The following is an 18,763-nucleotide window of genomic DNA, read 5'->3' on the forward strand; positions in this document are numbered from 1 at the left end:
CTTTCTCAGGATGACAGTCCTGATACTCTGCCTGGTTAGACTGCATCTTGAATATTCAGTTCTGGAAACCATTTCAGGGCAGGTGTTGATTGATTAGAGTGTAGCCAGAAGAAAACTGCTAGAATAACAAGAAGGGAAACCATAGGGGAAAAAAAAAAAAGAAGGGGAGTCTAGAAAGGGAGCATGAGGAGAACCTAGGAGAATAGATTTAGATGTATAGGTTCCCAAAGTGAGCAGTACTGCCCCTTGGGGGACACTGGAACCATCCAGGGTGAGGGCAGCAATAACCTCCACTGCAACTGGGTGACATTGAATAAAAATAAGAGTTGAGCTAACCTAACCCCAGGGGAGTGCTGAGTAATTTTTCTTTTCTTTTCTTTTTTTTTTGAAAAGGGGGTGGTAGGCCAAATAAGCTTGGGAACCTTTGATAGACCTATACAAATGTTAGAATCTTTGTCTTATAAATGAAGAAACTAAAAGACAGAGGTTAAGTGACTTGTCCATGGTCATGAGCTGGCATCAGAGGCAAGATTTGAATCCAGATCTTCCTAACTAATGTGTGGGATGGCTCAGGTCCCTACTTAAATCAGTTTCTCAGAGGCCTCTCAAAGTGATGACAGAAAGTTTATTTACTAGATTCTCAAGAATCGGGACAATCCTACACCAGTTCATCTGGAGTAGGAAAGACAAAGACAAAGAAAAGGCAGTGATTTATATAGACCCTAACGCAAGTCCCTCCTCCCCCACTGACCATTATCCTCATTAGCTGAGAATATGATCTTACATTCTAGACACAAAATCTAACCAATCCCTTTTGAAATGAAGACATCAAGGAATTATGTAAGTTTTATCCAATCATTGAGACCCTAATACACTACACAGTTTTATATCCTTATATGGGACTATTCTATTCTAAAAATATTGTAACCTTGAGCCTCTAGGTCTTACCTCACCCTGGGAGAAGAATTACAATCTGAGAAGTCTTCACTAAACCTATCCCACCTCACTGAGAAGTTCAGAACTATCCACTTTATCATGCCTTCCCTCTAAAGACATTTTAGCAATCTTTGAGTATTTGAAGGACTATCATGTGAAAAAAGTATTAGACTTGGTGTGCTTGGCCCCCGAAGTCAGAACTAGGAAGCTGAAGTTGTAGAATGGCACATTTCAATTAAATATAAGGGGGAAAAAACAAATTTTAAATGATTACTGCTGTCCAGAAGTGAAATAGTTTTCCTCAGGAGTGATGAGTCTTCTAGACGGCTTCAAGAAGATATTGAAGATACTGCTTTTTGAGGTTATTTTAAAGACATTTTTATTTGAATAGGTGAATTCAAAATGTCTTCTCAACTTAAAGATTCTGTTATTAGTCAAGAATGTACTTGTCCTGTGTCATGAGGCTTGATTATACTCAAGATTCCCATTGTATTTTGCCTGCAAATATTGTATGTTGTCCAGAGCATTTTGTTAAAACATTATAACAGAGGCACCGTCCAGGATCAGATTGTTATTTGAATCATGTATTGGTATGCGCAGGGAAATGAATAACAGAGAAATCCAAAGACAAATTTGGAGTTAATCTAGATTCAGCCCAAGATAGTAGGATAATTGAGAAGAATGCATTTGAGGGACCAGTATTCAGAGAGATGGTTTCCAGTAGAAAAGAACTATGATGAGAGTGGAATCAAATCAGGAGGAGGTGCTGAGGGTATTGATGAAGAGATTGGCTGGTGGGTATCCCTCCCAAAATGAAGATACTCAGCTTGTGTGCATATTGCTTTCACTTAGAGACAGATTGGCTTAGAGAATAAAGTCTTGCTGTGTCTGAATGAGGCCATTTAACATTTCTGTGTCCCAGACAATTCTCTAAAACTCCAAAGATACAAACTGCATACATTTGGTAATCTGCATCTAACAGTTCTCTAATTGAGTTCTCTAAATAAAATCACAAGGCTGACCTGAATAAATTTTTCCCTCTTAACCACTCTCCTTTTTAACATATTGGAAATGAAAAGTTGGGGAATACATCATATTTTGTGTGCGTGATCCATGCAGATCCCCATAACTCTTTACAAACAAAAGTGTTTCCATTGGCAACCAAATTCGCTTGACCCTTCTTCTTTCTTAATGGTTTCTTGAAGAAGAACTCTGTACCTTTTCAATCTTAACTTCCTTCCATAGACTTCCTAAAGTGGGCTGACCCTTTTTTTTTTTTTAATAAAATTCCCTGTCTTTCCTCTAACATTTTAAATGAATTGAACGTAGTATTATTTTGAAACAAAGTTATTCTGTGGTTGTCTCACATTATTTAACTTCACTTAGCAGTCTTAGTATAGACATAAACTTTGCATTTATTCCAGAAGATAGGAATGCAGTGTGAATTAGATGAATTCTTAAGGTTAAAGATTGGGGTTCTCAAAAACTGAAAAAGTGCTACTAAATTTAAACACCTTAGATCCTTTCAGCTCCAGATCTATGATGTTTTATACTTAGACATTTTCCTCATAACAACCCCACTTTATAGATGAGGAGTTGAAGGCTTATAGTGTTTCAATTCAAAATGTAATTTAGTACCTACTGTCTGCAAGGCACTGTACTTTTTACTGAACAGTTCTTGTTCTCATGGAACTTAGATTCTATTAGTAGGATACAATATGTTCACGAGTAGGTAAACTCAAAGTACATACAAAGCAATAGGAAGTAATTTCAAGAAGAAAGGAGTACTGATAACTAAGGAATAGAAGACTTTTTGTAGGAGGTAGTACTTGAACTGTGCTTTACAGGAAGCTAAATATTCTGCCAGGTGGAAGTTAGAAAGGAGTTTGTTCAGGAAGTGGAGGCCATCTTATACAAAAGCCCAGAGATGGGAGATAGATGGAATATTGTCCCCCTCCCCCAAAAAAAGGTAGGAAGCAAGTTTGACTTAATAAATAATATATAAAGGGGATGTGTAAAAGAGTAGAAAGACAGCTGGGAGTCCACTTGTGGAAGCTTTCAATGCTATGCTAAAGATACTGTGTTTTATCCTAGAGGCAACAGGGAACCACTGAAGATTGTTAGGTGGGAGGAAAGGAGGTAGGATGGCACCATGGTCAGATCTGACTTTTAGAAATATCGATTTGGCAATTATGTGGAGGATGGATTGCTGTGGGGGATGACTGGAGGTAAACAGTTATAAAGCTATTGTACTCACCTAGTAGAAAGCCTGAAGTGGAATAAGATAAAAGGTTATATGAATGTCAAGACAGGGATAGTGATGTAAGAATTAAAAGAGGTAGAATTTGTAATATTTAGCAACTGATTGGATGTGGGAGTTGAAGGATAAGTGGAGAATCAAGGAGGACTCTAAGGCTGCAAACCTGAGTACCTGGGAAGGATAGTGGTACCAGTCAGTCATCTAGCATTTATTAAGTGCCTGATATGTATGCCAGCCACTGTGCTGACTTCAGGGGATACAAAGGAAGGCCATACACAAGACAGTCCCTGCCCTCATGGTACTCGGAGTCTAATGTGGGAAACAACATACAAACAAGTATACACTGGATCATTTGGATCATAGGGAAGGCACCAAGGCACTAAGATGAAGGAAGGATCAGAAAGGCTTCTTTATTGAGAAGCAAGGAGGCAGAGATGAGGAGGGAAAATGTTCCAGGCATGGGGGACAGTCAGTGCAAATGATTAGAATCAGGAGATGGAGTATCTTGTTGGAGGAAGTAGGCCAGCATCACTGGTTTACAAAGTATGTGGAGGGGGAGGATGGGAGTAAGGTATAAGAAGACTGGAAAAAGGTAGGAAGGGGCCAGATAATGTATGCAGGGCTTTAAAAAACAAGAAGAGGATTTTATATTTGATCTTGGAGGTGACAGGGAGCCACTGGAATTTACCAAATGTGTGATATGGTCAGTGCTTTAAAATGATCAGTTTGACACCTGAGTGGAGGAGGATTGAAGTGTGAGAGACCTGAGACCATCAGGTGGACTTGCTCTTGCAATATATTCCAGACCTCATTTTGTAAAGAGGGCCTGCACCAGGGTGGCCACAGTGTCAGAGGAGAAAAGGAATCATATGCAAGAGATGTGATGAATGTAGAAATGATAGGCCTTATCAGCTGATTGGCTCTAGGGCAGTGGGAAAGAATGAGGAGTCTTTCTCTTGTCCACCTAGGGAAAGTTCTGAAGGACAAGCTGGGACAAAATATGAATTCAGTTTTAGACTTGTTAAATTTGAGACCCATCTGGGGACAGGTAGGTAGAGATATTAAGCAGCATTTGGAAATATAGGATTGGTGAGAGAGAGTGGGCCTGATCTTTTTAGATTTGTGAATTCTTCACACAGAGATGATGAGAGTAGATGTGATATCAACAAAGGAGCAGTTAGAGACAGAAGAGGCCCCAAGACAACTTTGCAGGAATTGGGGGAAGGCAGCACACACTTGGTAAGTTAGAGGAGGATGAATCAGGGCAGGTTAGACAGGTCAAAAGAACAAAGAGCACCGTGAAAGCCTGGGGCAAAGAGGGTATGCCAGAGTGTCCACAGCTGCAGCCACTGAGGGACTTGTGCAGGGTCATCCTGACTACACAGGGAGGGCTCTTTTCACTTTTTCATTTGACCATAACTGCCTCTATTTTCTTATATGGTTGATAAACAAATGTTTTTTTCTCTCCCTTTAAGTTGGGTTTGAAGATTATGGGCCAGATTGTGATAGCATGAGAATAACTGCCTTCTTGGACATTCCTGGACAAGATAATTTGACTCCACTAGCTCGACTGGAAAAGTATGCCTTTAGTGATAACATTTTTAACCGGTAAGAATTTCACTGGGGGTGGGGTGGGGCGGGAAGGATTGGGGGAGGGGGGGTGGTGTAAGGGGAATACACTATTTCATTTTGCTGTGTTTAATTTCTTCTTTACACATTTTCATTCAGTTGTGTATTTTCTGATGTTTGTTTTTCTCTTAATTACCTAATAAGATGGGAAGTAAAAAGTGGCGGAATTTAATGAAGTTTAGATAATTAGGATTGCTGAGTGAATTTCTTTTAAACATGTACAAAAATAAAACAGATTGTTTAGTTGAGATTAAAGTACCTTTTTAAAAATGATATTTATTCTTTCCTTTGACTTTAGTTTGCTTGATAAATATTTTTGACAGAATGATCTTTTGTTCATTTATGGTACTGAGCTGTTATATTCCCTCCCTAGACAGATTATTGCTAGAGGACTTTTGGATGTCTTCCGGGACTTCAGTAATAATGAGGAAGATTTCTTGACTGTAATGGAGATAGTGGTCAGACTGTCAGAAGATGCAGGTTTGTGAAACTGCACAATTTCAACTTATTTGAAAGAAATTTTAGATTAACCACAATTTACTTCTCATTTTGAAAATTATACTTAATTAGTTTTAAGTTATTCAGAATCTTCAGGCAATCATTAAGTTAGACACTAAAAATAAGAATCATAGGATCATTGAGCAAGAGCTGGAAAGGACCTCAGAGAACATCTATTTCAACCCCTGTCCTTTTATAGGTGAGGAAACTAAGGCCCAGGAAGATTGTGATTTGGCTTTACTTTCCTTCCATTAATTAATTTCAAAAAATAACACTGAGGATCTTATCTGAATTTGATTAATAATACTGATTTTCAAAAAATAATGTGTCCATTTTCCAAGGCATCTACAGGTTTTGATTTTTTTGTTCATTTATTAGTGAATTTGCTAAACTTCCAAAGTACAAGGCATATTGAATTTGATTTTTATAATTTATCTATTTTAGTCTGACTATTTGAAGGTAAATCTGAGGTGGGATTTTCACCCCCTTTTCCTCACTCCAGTTATATAGAAAAAGAAAATTATCTCTATTTATAAAAGATTGTTTCTTAAATCTATATAGTTTGATTTTTAATTCCCTGAAAATTTTTCACAATGATAATGTCTTTGTCATTGATGTGGTATTCATCTTCTCTTGGAATCAGAGTTCTGCTTTAGAATTTGACTAGTTTGCCTTGAAGCATCCAAATAAGGTTTCTGTTCCTGATCATATTTGAATGTTTCAGAAATTTGTGGGTATTCCTTTCACTAATTTACATTAAAAACTTCTCTTTGACTTAGTAGATACATCTTAGCAGATTGCTGTGACCAAAGCATTCCTTGTCCTATGGCCAATTGCAACATAGTAGGTTACTGAACCAATTTCAACTTGCACTGGAATAATATTTGAAAATCTCCAGGGTCAGGATAGGATTTGAGGGGGGAAATGCCAGTCATGTGGCAGACACTGTTATAAGTGCTGGGGATGCAAATACAAAGTAAGATAGGCCCTGAGGGAGTTTACATTACGTGGGGGTGATATAACGTTTAGAGAGACGTAAATATAATATTTATAGAAAATAAATACAACGTAGTGGGAGGAGGAAATACTAAACCGCAGGGGATGGGAAGTCAGGAAAGACCCCTTGAAGGAGGGGGTATTTGATCTGAGTCTTGATGGGAGAAGTAAGGGTTACCTAAAGATGGAGATGAGAAGTGACTTCCTGATGCTGAGCAATTGTGTACCTATTTCCTTCTACATGTGTTTCTGCAGCAAGTCTTTCATGCCCTGGTTCCTGTTATCTCCTGGGTCTGCCAAAGTTTACTCAAGATTTCTTCTTTCAGACCACCTTCAAGAATGTGCAATTCCTGTGTGTCTTTCCTTCAAGGCAGTCATTTCCAGTGTTGACAAACAAAGACTGTGGGCACAGGCTTCTTTCTTGCTTAGAATCAGTCCTGTTCTACTTCATATTATTCTGTCTTCTGCAGATGGAAAATGAAAAGGAAATGAAAAATAAACAAAAAACAGGGTTACTGAAGCTGTTACCTTGACTTAGTGATCCCATTTGTTAGGATCAGCAGTTGCTAAGTAATGGTTTAATAAACATGCCTACACACCATGGGTAGATGTCACTGAAATGCCTCTAAATAAAGGTTCATGTATTATAATTCATTAAGGTGATTGGAAAACTCCTCTAATAGAGTCTTAGATTCTCTTGGTCAATACCCGTTACAAACTTCTCCCATTTAAATATTTGGAGCCTAGTAAATCCAACTTGGATCTCTGGGGCATATTGGTATGTGGTCCCAATTTTTCATATACATTTAAAAGGTTTAATCTGATACTTTAAAACTTTAAAAGTGTTCTTTTTTTAAATGAGTTACCATTTATGATGCCTTTACAATTAATTGAATTGTAAATTGTATTTTTAGTGTCTTGCTTTAAAAATAACTGGAATTCATGAATTGTAGGAGGATATATCATATGATAAAAATCTTTAACATACACATTCTTCTAGGAATTTTACAGTAACCTATAAATCTTGCACAAATACTCTTAGTTGTATTGGTTTTTTGGTTGCTGTTCCAGTGTGTTTGTTGCATATTGTTTCCTATTTGATTTATTTATGCCTTGAAACAGAGTTGCCATTCTCTTTTCTGTTTGCTTTATATGATTCACCTAACTTTTAGGTCTTGCACTAGCACAAATACACTAAATAGATTATTATTTTTAAACTACAATGTCTCATTTTCTTGATGATGTGTTTTAGGAAGAAAAGCTAGAAATTTTAAATGTATACTGTATCTAGGATTTGTTTTTTTCTAAATATAAATTTCTTTTTTTTCCTTTTGTTGTTTCATTGCCACAGAGCCTACAGTGCGGACAGAGCTAATGGAACAAATACCTCCCATTGCCATTTTTTTGCAAGACAGCCGACCAAACTTTCCATTGGCCTTCTCTGAATATCTTATGCCCATTGTCGTGAGGTATCTCACAGATCCAAACAACCAGGTTTGAAATTTTTTGAGCCTTTCCTTTTGACAAATTCTGTATGGTTAGCAAAATTTTCTCTTATTTAATTATACTAAATCTTTGAGAAGAATTGTGCCTTCTATAACCCACAACAGTAGTTGTTAGTTTTCTAGTGTTAAGTGACTAAAGAATTAGTCTTTCCGTTTATTCAGGATTCTTCTAATTACTTGACAGAATAGATATTACCTATTAAATACATGTATACATCACCATGTCTATGAAAAACATCTTGATCTTATAGTTTCTTCAAGCTACTTTCTTCCTGTGTTCTGAACCTACTACTACCTTCACTTTTCCTTCATTTATTCCTTAACCTTGTCATCTTGCTTCTGTCCTCACTGTTCTATTGAAACTGTCCTCAAAATTGTGTTGGATTGGGGCTGATTCAGTTACTACCTTCTAAATTGTCAAATCATACTCATAGAAGTTGGGAGCTCAAGAGAACTTTGAGTCACCTTGTCCAATCCCTTCATTTTATAAATTTGTTGGTCTTTTCTCAGCCCTGATTTTTCTTGTGCCCTCTTCTTTGAGATTATTTACCACCCTTTCCTTCTCTCCTTCTTTGGCCTCTATGACATGTACTCCTGCCCCTCTTCCCTGGCTTCTTTTCCTCCTGATCTTTTAAGGTAAAACCTTCTCTTCTTTTAACTTTCTTTCATGTTCTTTCTTTTGGAGAATTTATTACCATCATGTCCTCACCTCTTGCCTCTATTCTCACATTTCCAGACTTAACTCTTCTCCTGAGTTGTAGTTGGATGTCTGCAGCTGCCTGTAAGACACTTCTACCTTGATATCCTTGGTATCAGTATCTCATACTTAAGTTAACACCAAATTAATTACTTTCTTCCCTGCAAAATAGTCTTTACATTCTAATTTCCTTATTTCTGTTAAGTTCCATCTGGGCTTGAAATCTTAAAGTTAACATTGGACTCCCTTTTTCTCACCAGTCCATATCATTTGGTTACCAGTCTGGCTTGCCACTCCTTCTAATATCTTATATTTCTTCCCCTTTCTTTTTCTGGAAAGCCATCATCACTTCACACCAAGATTATTGCAGTAGATTTCTAACTAATCTTCTTGTCTTTAATCCTCTCTTTTCTCCAATCCATCCTAAACGCAGCTTCTGGATTAGTCATCCTGAAATCCCATTTTGATTATGTAGCTCTTCTGCTTAAAATTTTAATATGTGTGACCTAAGTGCCATGAGTGCAAAGGTTAGATTAACAAGTGATATAATAGGTTATAAAGAGAGGTTAGGAATACATATTTATCTCAGCTTTGTTTGAATCTTTTTATATTTTCAATTTGTTTCCCCACTTCTCTGCCGGGTAATTTCTTTAAGTCTATTATTATCTAGTGTGTAAAGTACTACTGCTATATCTGTTTTTATTTTTCTAAAACTTTTTCTTTTTCAGATTTTATGGCATCCAAGCTCATTCAGCCTATAGACTTTATGATTTTACAAGTTTAATCACTTTTTATCCCCCTTTAAATGCCCCTACCCTCACTCTACCCCAGTTTCATCTTTCCAGTTTAAAGAGCCCTGGGTTGGGTTTTTGGTTCGTTTTGGTCAGTTTCTATATGAAAAATGCTCCTTTGCCTTAGTCCTTTTAATTATCCTTCTCTGGCCTTGTTCTAACTTCAGTACATTTTTTTTGAATTGCAGCAACCAGAACTCTATGTTTGATGTGAATGGAAGGTTAGGATGCTGATCTGGTATTGTTTCTAACTTTGTGTCTAAGGAGAAGAAAATCTTTTAAAAAACTTTTATATTTCCTTTCCTACCCCATCCCCTTTTTTAAAAAAACCATTCTAGGTTAGGAAATCAAGTCAGGAAGTACTGTTAATTCTATTGGAACAGGATCTAATTTTTCAAAATGATATTGAAAACAAAGTCTGCCCAATACTACTAGACCTATCTGCTCCAGACAGTGATGATGAATACAAAGCAGAAGCAGTGAATGTAAGTAAATTATGGTAACACCTACTTCATATATGTATATGGTAATTTGTATGAAATGACTGTTGCACAGCCTGAAGTATACTTTTTGGCTTAGTTAATATTTATCACATTTTCAACAAGTGATATGTCTTATAATTTGTGATTTTATTATTAAAAATTTGAATTTTATTACAAAACATCTTTTATTTTGGTTTGTTTTTGTTTGGAGTGGGGTTGGGTTTTTTGGTGTGTTTTTTTTTTTTTTAATGGCACTAGCTCTTTGGTAAACGATCCCCAACCTGTTTGTGAGAAGAAAAACTTCTTCATTGCCCTAGAGCCTTGAATTCATATTGGAGGTAGGAATCCTGATAGTAATGTCCTTGAATAGAGGAGGGAAATGTGGCAGTGCTACCAGCTATGTTTCCTTCTCTACCAAGAATGACGGGAAAGCTGGGAGAGAAGAGGCACAGGGTAGCATTGATCAGTTAAAAGCCCACCACATAATATTCATATTCTGTTGGTAAATTCTAATTGACAGGTTGCAGTCCTTTTACCTTATATAGCATTGGTCTTTAAATTAGTTCAAGAAATAAAGCTAAAGCAATTGTGATAAATCTTATAAAATGCCTACATTTGTATCTTGTGAGAAAAAGTTCAGAGTATTGATTATCAAACTCCACTTATAATGAGTTAATTTTATAGCCTTTGAAAGGATAAAAATTATATAAATTTAAGTTAAAGTTTTATAGTTATTTTAATAAAATATAATTATTATATAAGTTAAATGTTAGGATGGTGACAACTATAATTGATAAAGAGGGAGGTCCTTGTTCTTTGTATTTAAAATGCTTTGTACAGTTATGTATTTGATGCTTTCTTGAAGCTAGCCATAGTTTTAGAGGTATTCTTGAAGAACTGAAGAAAGTCTTATTTATGAGTTCAATAAGATGAAAAGAAGAAAAATCTTTGCCAAATTTGAAGAGAAAAGAGAATTTTGTTCAAGATTCTAAAGTATTATGTATCATGGAACAGCAGTTCCCTTAAAATTTTGTATGTGTTAAAACACATTAAACATCAGAATACTTGGAATTCATATGCCTTTTATGTTCATTTTGTCCAACTAGAAGCTTAAGGACTGGCCTTTTTGACAAAATTATACTTTCTTATTCTCTAGCTTTATAAAAAAAGATTGGTTTCAAGAAAAAGTGATTATTAAGTTTAAATTCTCAGATATTGTATGAAATCCTTAGTTTTTTTTTTTTTTAAGCAATTAATTACATTGATTCTTCAAAATGAAACTAGATATTGCCATTTAGTAAGGGTATTTGGCATATGACCAATAAACCTCTTAGTCATTTAGCTCTCTTTTCCATTTTGGAAATCAGGCAGGTTTCCAAGGTGACATCTGATAGCAAGATGTCTTATCATGAAGACTGACATAATGAGAAATAAGGTTCATAGCATTTTCTCTATTTTGTTTTATTGCCAAATACCACATTATCCGCAGTAACATTCTTTTTTTAAAAAATGTAAGTATTGAGAATATCTTAACAAGCTTGTAAAAATCTTCCTTATTTGAATCCTTCATGGTATAATTGATTTAGCTGTTGTTTTGCTTGGTAAAAATAATATTATTTTAACTGTTATATCCATGTGTACGTCTATAAATCTGACTGAATTTCATGTAAAATCTTTTTAATACTGAACATATCTGTGCTTTTAAGGTGGCTGATGTAATATGGGTTTTTTTTGTTTGTTTGCTTATATTTTTTAAAATTTGGCCTAATTAGAGAAATTACAGCCTTGTAGAGGTCTTGTTTGATGAAACTTGCTTTGAGTGCTTGCAAGACCCTCCAACCCTATCTTAAGATGTTTAAATCTTGTCTTTTATTTTAAGGCCCCATTCGAATGCCACACCATCTAGTCTTACTGGATTCTCCTAGTCAATAATAATCTTTCTCCATTTAGACCTAATATATCACTTGAATTGTACCTCTCGTGCTCTTTTACCGAGCATTATTTTTTGCTACAGTTATTTTCTAATAGATACCACCCATTAACCTGTACCTAGCAGCTAGCCTCCCAATATGTGTGAATGTTGAAGTTTGTTGCAGTCAATTCAGATGAGATCTTAATCTTGAAACTGTTAATCTAGGTTTGACAATATGAAGAAACTAATAAGGGAAGAGAGCTCCTAGGGTAAATGGAAGGAAGGAATTTCCTTTTTTCCTTATTTCATACATCTTTGCTGATCCCAGGAAGGCAAATTTTAATTTTTTTAGCAGTAGAATTGCCCCATTATCTTTGCAGTTTTCTCCCTATATTAATATTAATCCTGCATGTCAATTTTTTCTTGTTATCAACTACAAAGTTAAGAAACATGAACATTTACATAGACAGAAGGAGCAGACACTGAAACTCTGTATTAGAATCTCTAAACAATGTATTACATAAATTTTATATTTATATAAACTGTACACAGATAGTGTGTGTGCGTGTGCGTGTGTGTGTAAGTAAAATTAATGTGATAGTTAGCATAGCCTCTTTTTATTCCCTTTCTGACCTTCCTTTTTCTGCTTTCTTCTTTATATTTTTTAAATGTTTCATGTACACTTTTCTTTTTCTCTGCCTCACTATCATTGCCTCTCTCTCTCACTCTTACCCCCAACTTCTCCCCCATACCCTTAAAAGCCCTTTATTATAACAATTAACTATGGTCAAGCAAAATAAATTGGTGTTATTTTGGTTGTTCCTGAAAATGTATCCCTCATTTCACACCTATTGTCTAACACCTCTTCCCCAAGAAATGGGAGACATGTTTCATCATTAGTCTTCTATGAATGGACCATTCATTGATCATAGTTTTATAGTCTTTTTAAAAAAAATTTTTTTATAGTGGATTTGAGAATCAACAACATAAAAACATTTCCAGAAGTTTCCTTTTGAAACTGAATTTGCTATGTACAATTTTGTCTTTTAAAGTATAGATTATTTAAATAGACCTTACTTGTCTGTTTCCCCTTTTGAACTTCTGCTCTCTTCTGTTTAATTTTAAGTGTTTCATTGATGTTCCTTTTAATTTCTTTGGCATCACTATCCCTTTGTCTCACTTTGTCTTAAAAATTCTCCTTTGTAGCAAATCAGTATAATCAATCTATACTGTTTCTGTCATGCCTAAAAATGCATGTCTCATTATGCACTGAGCATCATTCCTCTACCAAGGGGTGGGAGGTATACCGTGTCTTATAAAGCTGTAGTTATTCATTGCATTGATCAAAAGTCTGAAGTCTTTAAAATTTATTTTCCTTTACAGAGTTGTTGATAGTGCATAAAATTTTTCTTTTGCTTCTTTTTTTACTCCGCATTTCTACAAGTCTTCCCAGATTTATCTGAATGTCCTTTTTGCTGTTTCTCAGGGAACAATTGTTTTCTGTCTCATCCATATGCCATAATTCATCCAGTCTTTTCCTAGTTGGTTGATACCAACTTTGTTTCCAGTTCTTTGCTACAACAAAGAGTCCTACTGTAAATATTTTTAGTACATATAGGTCATTTCCCTTTGTCTTTCATCTCTTTGGGGGTATTAGGCCCACAGTGGTATTCTTGGATCAAAGGATATGTACAGTTGGATGACTTTAATTGTATTGTTATAAATTACTTTCCAGAATGGTTGGATCAATTCATAGTTCCAGATTTTTTATGATATTAAAGGTCCTTCTCTTCATATACTGTATAGGGTTTTTAGCCTAAAGGAGTATTGTACTTTGTCAGTCTTTTTTTATGATTAATTATGCTGCTTGTTTTCCTAACTTTTTTCTTTATTATTGTTTTTTAGCATTTTTTTCTTTTAATTTTGAGCTCTAGATTCTCTTCTTCCTGATGTCAATTATACATGCAAAATCATGCAAAACATATTTAGCCACATTTAGCCATATTTTTTAAAAAAGCACGAAGAAGGAAGTGAGAAAATTATACTTCAATTTGCACTGAGTTCATCATTTCTCTTTTTTCGTCATGCATCTTTGGAATGTAGTGATCAAAATAGCCAAGTCTTTCACAGTTGATCATCATTAAGTGCTTCAGCCCTTTATTTTAACTCTGTGGGTGTCTCTCTATTTCCAGTGTGTCTTTTGTATACAACATATTGTTGAATTCTGGTTTCTAATACATTCTACTAATCAATTCTATTTTATGTTAGCTCATCCCATTTAAATCACAGTAACAATTACTATGTATTTCCCTCCATCCTATTTTCTTTTGTTTCTTTGTTTCTTCTCTCTTTATCTTGTACCTCCTCAAAAGTCTGCCTTTCTTAATCCACTCTCCCTTTATCATCCCTACTCATACCTACCTCCCATAATTCTTATCCCCTTGCCCTCCTATTTCCCTATTGGGTAAGATAGATCCTATACCCAACTGAGAGAAAGAGAGAGAGAGAGAGAGAGAGAGAGAGAGAGAGAGAGAGAGAGAGAGAGAGAGAGAGAGAGAGAGAGAGAGAGTGAGTGTGTGTGTGTGTGTGTGTATTTCCCTCTTTGAACCAATTCAAATAAGAGTAAGGTTCAGGCATTGCACACCACATCCATTTTCTCCTCTTATAAAAGCTTTTCCTCGTGCCTCTTTTATGTCAGAATATTCTCCCCAATTCTCCCCATTCTATTTCTCCCTTTCCCCTTCTCCCAGTGCATGCTTTTTTTCTCACTCCTCTTGTTTTGTTTTTAGAGATCATCCCAACATTATTAGCTTACATCCGTATCTTCTTAACTTTCCTAATAGTGATAAAGTTATTAAGAATTATATGTATTATCTTCCCATAAATGAATATAAAAGTTTGACTTTATTAAGTCCCTTATGATTACTCTTTCATATTTACATTTTTATGATTCTTTGGACGCTTACTGTATTTTACCATATAATTATTGCACTCTGGGTGTTGGGTTTTTTTTTTTCCAGTCCAAAAATTAGTTTATAGCCTTTCATCATGTAGTTGATCACATGGTATAATTCTGTTGGTCACACTGTTTAAAAGGTAAACAAAGCAGCAGTGTATTTACCAATGAAATATGGATATGAATTTATCTCTCATGCATTGTGGACCTTGAGCCTAGAATTCCCATCACAGTATATTTCCAAAAGCTGACATGTGTGGTTTGTTTAGAATGCTACAGTAGTAACGGTATTGTCACTCAACCCAATGGGCAGGTGAAGCTGTCACAAGTAAGTCATGTGCTATTGTAAGACATGCATCTGCCCTGCCCTAAATTGTACAGTTCATCTGCCAGTGATACATTAATGTGTGAAACATTTCTTTCTGATTGTGGGTAAATATAAAAACTGTTCTGCAGGCTTCAAGCTGAAAGTGATCGCATTTGCTGAACAGCATGGAAACAGCTGCCGAAAGAGTTTTCGGTGAAAAGTTGGTTGAAATTGGTGGAAACTAAAAGACAAGTAATACCAGCACAATTTTTTTTTAAAGCTTCACATAATGGTCACAATTCACTTTTTTGCCAAAAAAAAAAAATGGCATAAAATCTGCAATGATTATGTGGTAAAATATGGTGTGTTTGAAATACAGTATGTTTGAATGTCAACTTTTCTATTCAGCTCAGGACTTTACATCAGGAATGCTTAAGAGTCCTCTATTTCATTAAATATTCGTTTTCCCCCCAAAGGCTCATACTGCTGGGTAGGTTATTATTAATTATAATCCTAATTCCTTTGCCTTTTGGATTGTCATATTGTAAGCCTTCTGCTCCTTTAACATGGAAGCTGCTAAATCTTGTGTGATACTGACTGTGGCTCCATGGCATTTAAATAGTTTCTATTTGGCTTCTTGAAATATTTTCTTCTTGACTAGGAAGCTCTGGAATTTGGCTATGATATTCTTAGGAGTTTTCATTTTGGGATCTCTTTCAGGAGGTAGTTGGTGTGTTCTATCCATTTCTCTTTTACCCTCTGGATCTAAGGCAGTTTTCCTTGATAATTGCCTTAGATTGTGATATGTAGACTTTTTATTTGATCATGGCTTTCCAATAGTCCAATAATTCTTAAATTATCTCTCCTTGACCTATTTTCCAGGCCAGTTATTTTTCTGATGAGATTTTTTACATTTCATTTTTTCATTCTTTTGTTTTTTGATTGTTTCTTAATTTCTCATAGTGTCATTACCTTTTACTTTCCCAATTCTGATTTTTAAGGAATTGTTTTCTTCAGTGCGATTTTGTACCTTTTTTCCCCATTTGGTGACGCCTGCTTTTTTTAACTAGGAGTTCTTTTCTTCAGTGAATTTTTGTGCCTTTTTTACTATTAGGCCAGTTCTCTTCTTTAAGATGTCATTTTCTAAAGTGTTTTATTTGTTTGTTTCTCTTCTTTTCTTTTTGTATAATCATTCAGTCATGTCTGACTCTTTGTTAGCCCATTTGGGGTTTTCTTGGCAGAGACTCTGGTGTGGTTTGCCATTTCCTTCTCCTGCTCATTTTACAGATGAAGAAACTGAGGCAAACAGGATTACATTACTTATCCAGGGTCACACAACTATTAAGTGTCTGAGACTGGATTTGAACTCAGGTCTTCCTGACATCAGACCAGGCACTCTATCCATTGCACCATCTAACTGCCCTATTTTCCTAAACTGCTAATTCTCGTTTCATTATTTTCTTGTATCACATTTCTTTTTCCAATTTTTTCTCTACCGTTCATCTCTCTTTAACTCTTCTTAGGAATTCATTCTATCCTTGGATTCAATTAGCATTTTTCTTTGAGGATTTGCTTGAAGCTGCTTTCACATTGCTATATTCTAAGTTTATGTCTTGGTCTTCCCTGCCACTATAGTAGTTTGTTATGTCAGGTTCTTTTTGTTGTTGTTGTTTGCTCATTTTCCCAGCCTGTTTCTTCACTTTGAACTTTATGTTACATTTTAGGCTCTGCTCACCTGGGGATGGGAAAGATCTGTGCCAAACTTCACACATTTTCCTGCTGCTGTTTGCAGAGACAGTTCTGAGGTCTGCAAATTTTTGATCCTTCCAAGGTGGTTTTATCCTGGAAGAGGTGTGTGGTGACTGTTCTCCTGGTTTGTGTTCTGATCTTTACCCACAAAGGGCCCTTGCTCCCCTGCACTCATAAGTGCTAGTGCTCCTCATGGCCCTGGAACTATAACCATTCTCCTGATCTCTTGCAACCACAAGTGTACTAATGTTCCTCTTGGCCCTGAAACTGCGACCAGGGCCCTTACTCCGTTGTGATCAAAAGCTCCCTTCTCTAGCCTGGAAATGTAATCCAGAACTGCTGTGGGTCATAGAATTGCCAATCAGCACTAGTTGTACCCAGTGCCCACAAAGAGTCTTTCTTAATCTCTTTCTGACCAGTTGTCCAACCCTTATACTCTTTCTCTGGATTGAGGAGAGCCCCCAGAGCTGCTGCTGCTGTAATGGCTGCCTCCAAGACTCACCTCTGGTTCTCCTACTATTCTCCAGGTCTGTGCCCACCCCAGTATGTAGACCTCTCTTGTGGACTTCCTGAGTTGCCTTAGACTGGATAAATGTTCACCTCTGACATTTTTGTTGGCTCTGTCACTCCAAAACTTTATTTGAGGCATTATTTTAAAGTTGTTTGGATGGGAATATTGGGAGAGTTCAATTGGGTCCCAGACTGTACTCCCTTTTTTCCTAATGTTGAACCATCCATTAAATCCCTGGTATAAATTTCACAGTCATAATGAATAATTTCTTGGATAAATTGCTGTGGTCTGTTTGGCAGGATTTTGTTTAAAATTTCTCCATGTTCATTAATGGTGTTGGCCTGTAGTTTTCTTTCTGTGTTTCATTTTCTTTGGCTTAGGTATTAGGACTCTTGTTCATCTTATTAGAAGATTCTGATAGGGTGATATCTTTCTCAGTTTTTGAGTAAAATTTGTGAAGAATGAGTACTGACTTCTTTAAAAATTTAATAGAATTCTCTACTGAATCCATCAGGAGCAGGAGTTTTTTCCTTTGGTGATTTCTTTGCAGCTAGATCTATTTACATTTCTGAGATTGGATTTATTTTTTTTTTAAAGCCAAAGAAAACAAAGTTTATTAAAGATTCGCCAAATTGGGTTGCCTCTTAAGGAACCTAAGCATTTGTAACGCTTGTATTCACAAGCGGGCCAGATAGAATCCCAGCTAGACGGAGTCTGAGCTGGATTGCATCTGAGCTGAGATTGGATTATTTAAAATCTTTACCTACACTTATGCAAGTTTGAGTATTTTATAACTTTGGAAGTATTTTTTTGTTTCTTTTGCTATTGTTGTATGTTGTTTCATCATTATAATTTTATTTTTTAAATAGAAGTTATTTCTGTGATTTGTTCTTTGATTCACTTGTTATTTCAGATTTTAACTCACTTGTTATATCTTTTTTTTGTGGTTTCTGAACTGATTACTTTTTTTTTTTTTTACTGTGTTGTGGTCTGTAAAGGGTATAATAAACATTTCTGACTTTTTTTTATTTGTTTACAGTATCTCTGTGCCATAGTATGTGTTCTGTTTTTGTAAACTTTCTCTGTGGTGGTGAGAAATGTGTATATTCTTTTCCAGTTCTGTTTAGATGATTCTATGTCCTTTAAGTCTAATTTCTCCAGAAATTTGTTCAGTTCTATATTTCCCCCTTTTGTTTATTTTTCTTTTAGACCTATCCAAAAGTAAGAGGGAGATTTTTGAAATCTATCACTGTTGTGCTATCTATATCTTCTGGTACCTTAGGTGTTTCTTTTATGAGTTTGAATGCTAAGACATCTGGAGTATATGTTTATTATTGATATATTTTTGTTGTTGTTGTCCATGGTTGCTTTCAACATCATGTAGTTTCCTTTTTTATCCCTTTTTAGTTTGTGAATGTTTGTTTTTGCTTTTTTAGATAACTTGGTTGCAACTCCTACTCTTTTGGATTCATTTGAGCTTTAATAATTTTTTTCCCCATTTCCTCAGTTTTATTTTGTATGTATCTCTGGTTTT

At 35.5% G+C, this 18,763-nt stretch overlaps 1 protein-coding gene across 5 annotated transcripts in view; it reads left to right on the forward strand.

Annotated features, from left to right (window-relative positions):
- LOC140519912 (serine/threonine-protein phosphatase 4 regulatory subunit 1-like) overlaps nucleotides 1–18,763 on the forward strand; it is a 71,269-nt gene that overhangs the window by 26,354 nt on the left and 26,152 nt on the right. For 4 of the 5 annotated variants that reach the window (XM_072633434.1, XM_072633435.1, XM_072633436.1 and 1 more), the window contains 4 exons: nucleotides 4,672–4,804; nucleotides 5,199–5,305; nucleotides 7,671–7,813; nucleotides 9,651–9,797. In XM_072633434.1, coding sequence (XP_072489535.1) covers nucleotides 4,672–4,804; nucleotides 5,199–5,305; nucleotides 7,671–7,813; nucleotides 9,651–9,797 — 530 coding nt within the window. The remainder of the gene's footprint in view (nucleotides 1–4,671; nucleotides 4,805–5,198; nucleotides 5,306–7,670; nucleotides 7,814–9,650; nucleotides 9,798–18,763) is intronic. The other variant, XM_072633438.1, reaches the window with a different exon arrangement.

Source organism: Notamacropus eugenii, chromosome 1, assembly GCF_028372415.1.
Source record: "Notamacropus eugenii isolate mMacEug1 chromosome 1, mMacEug1.pri_v2, whole genome shotgun sequence".
Lineage (NCBI taxonomy): Eukaryota > Metazoa > Chordata > Mammalia > Diprotodontia > Macropodidae > Notamacropus > Notamacropus eugenii.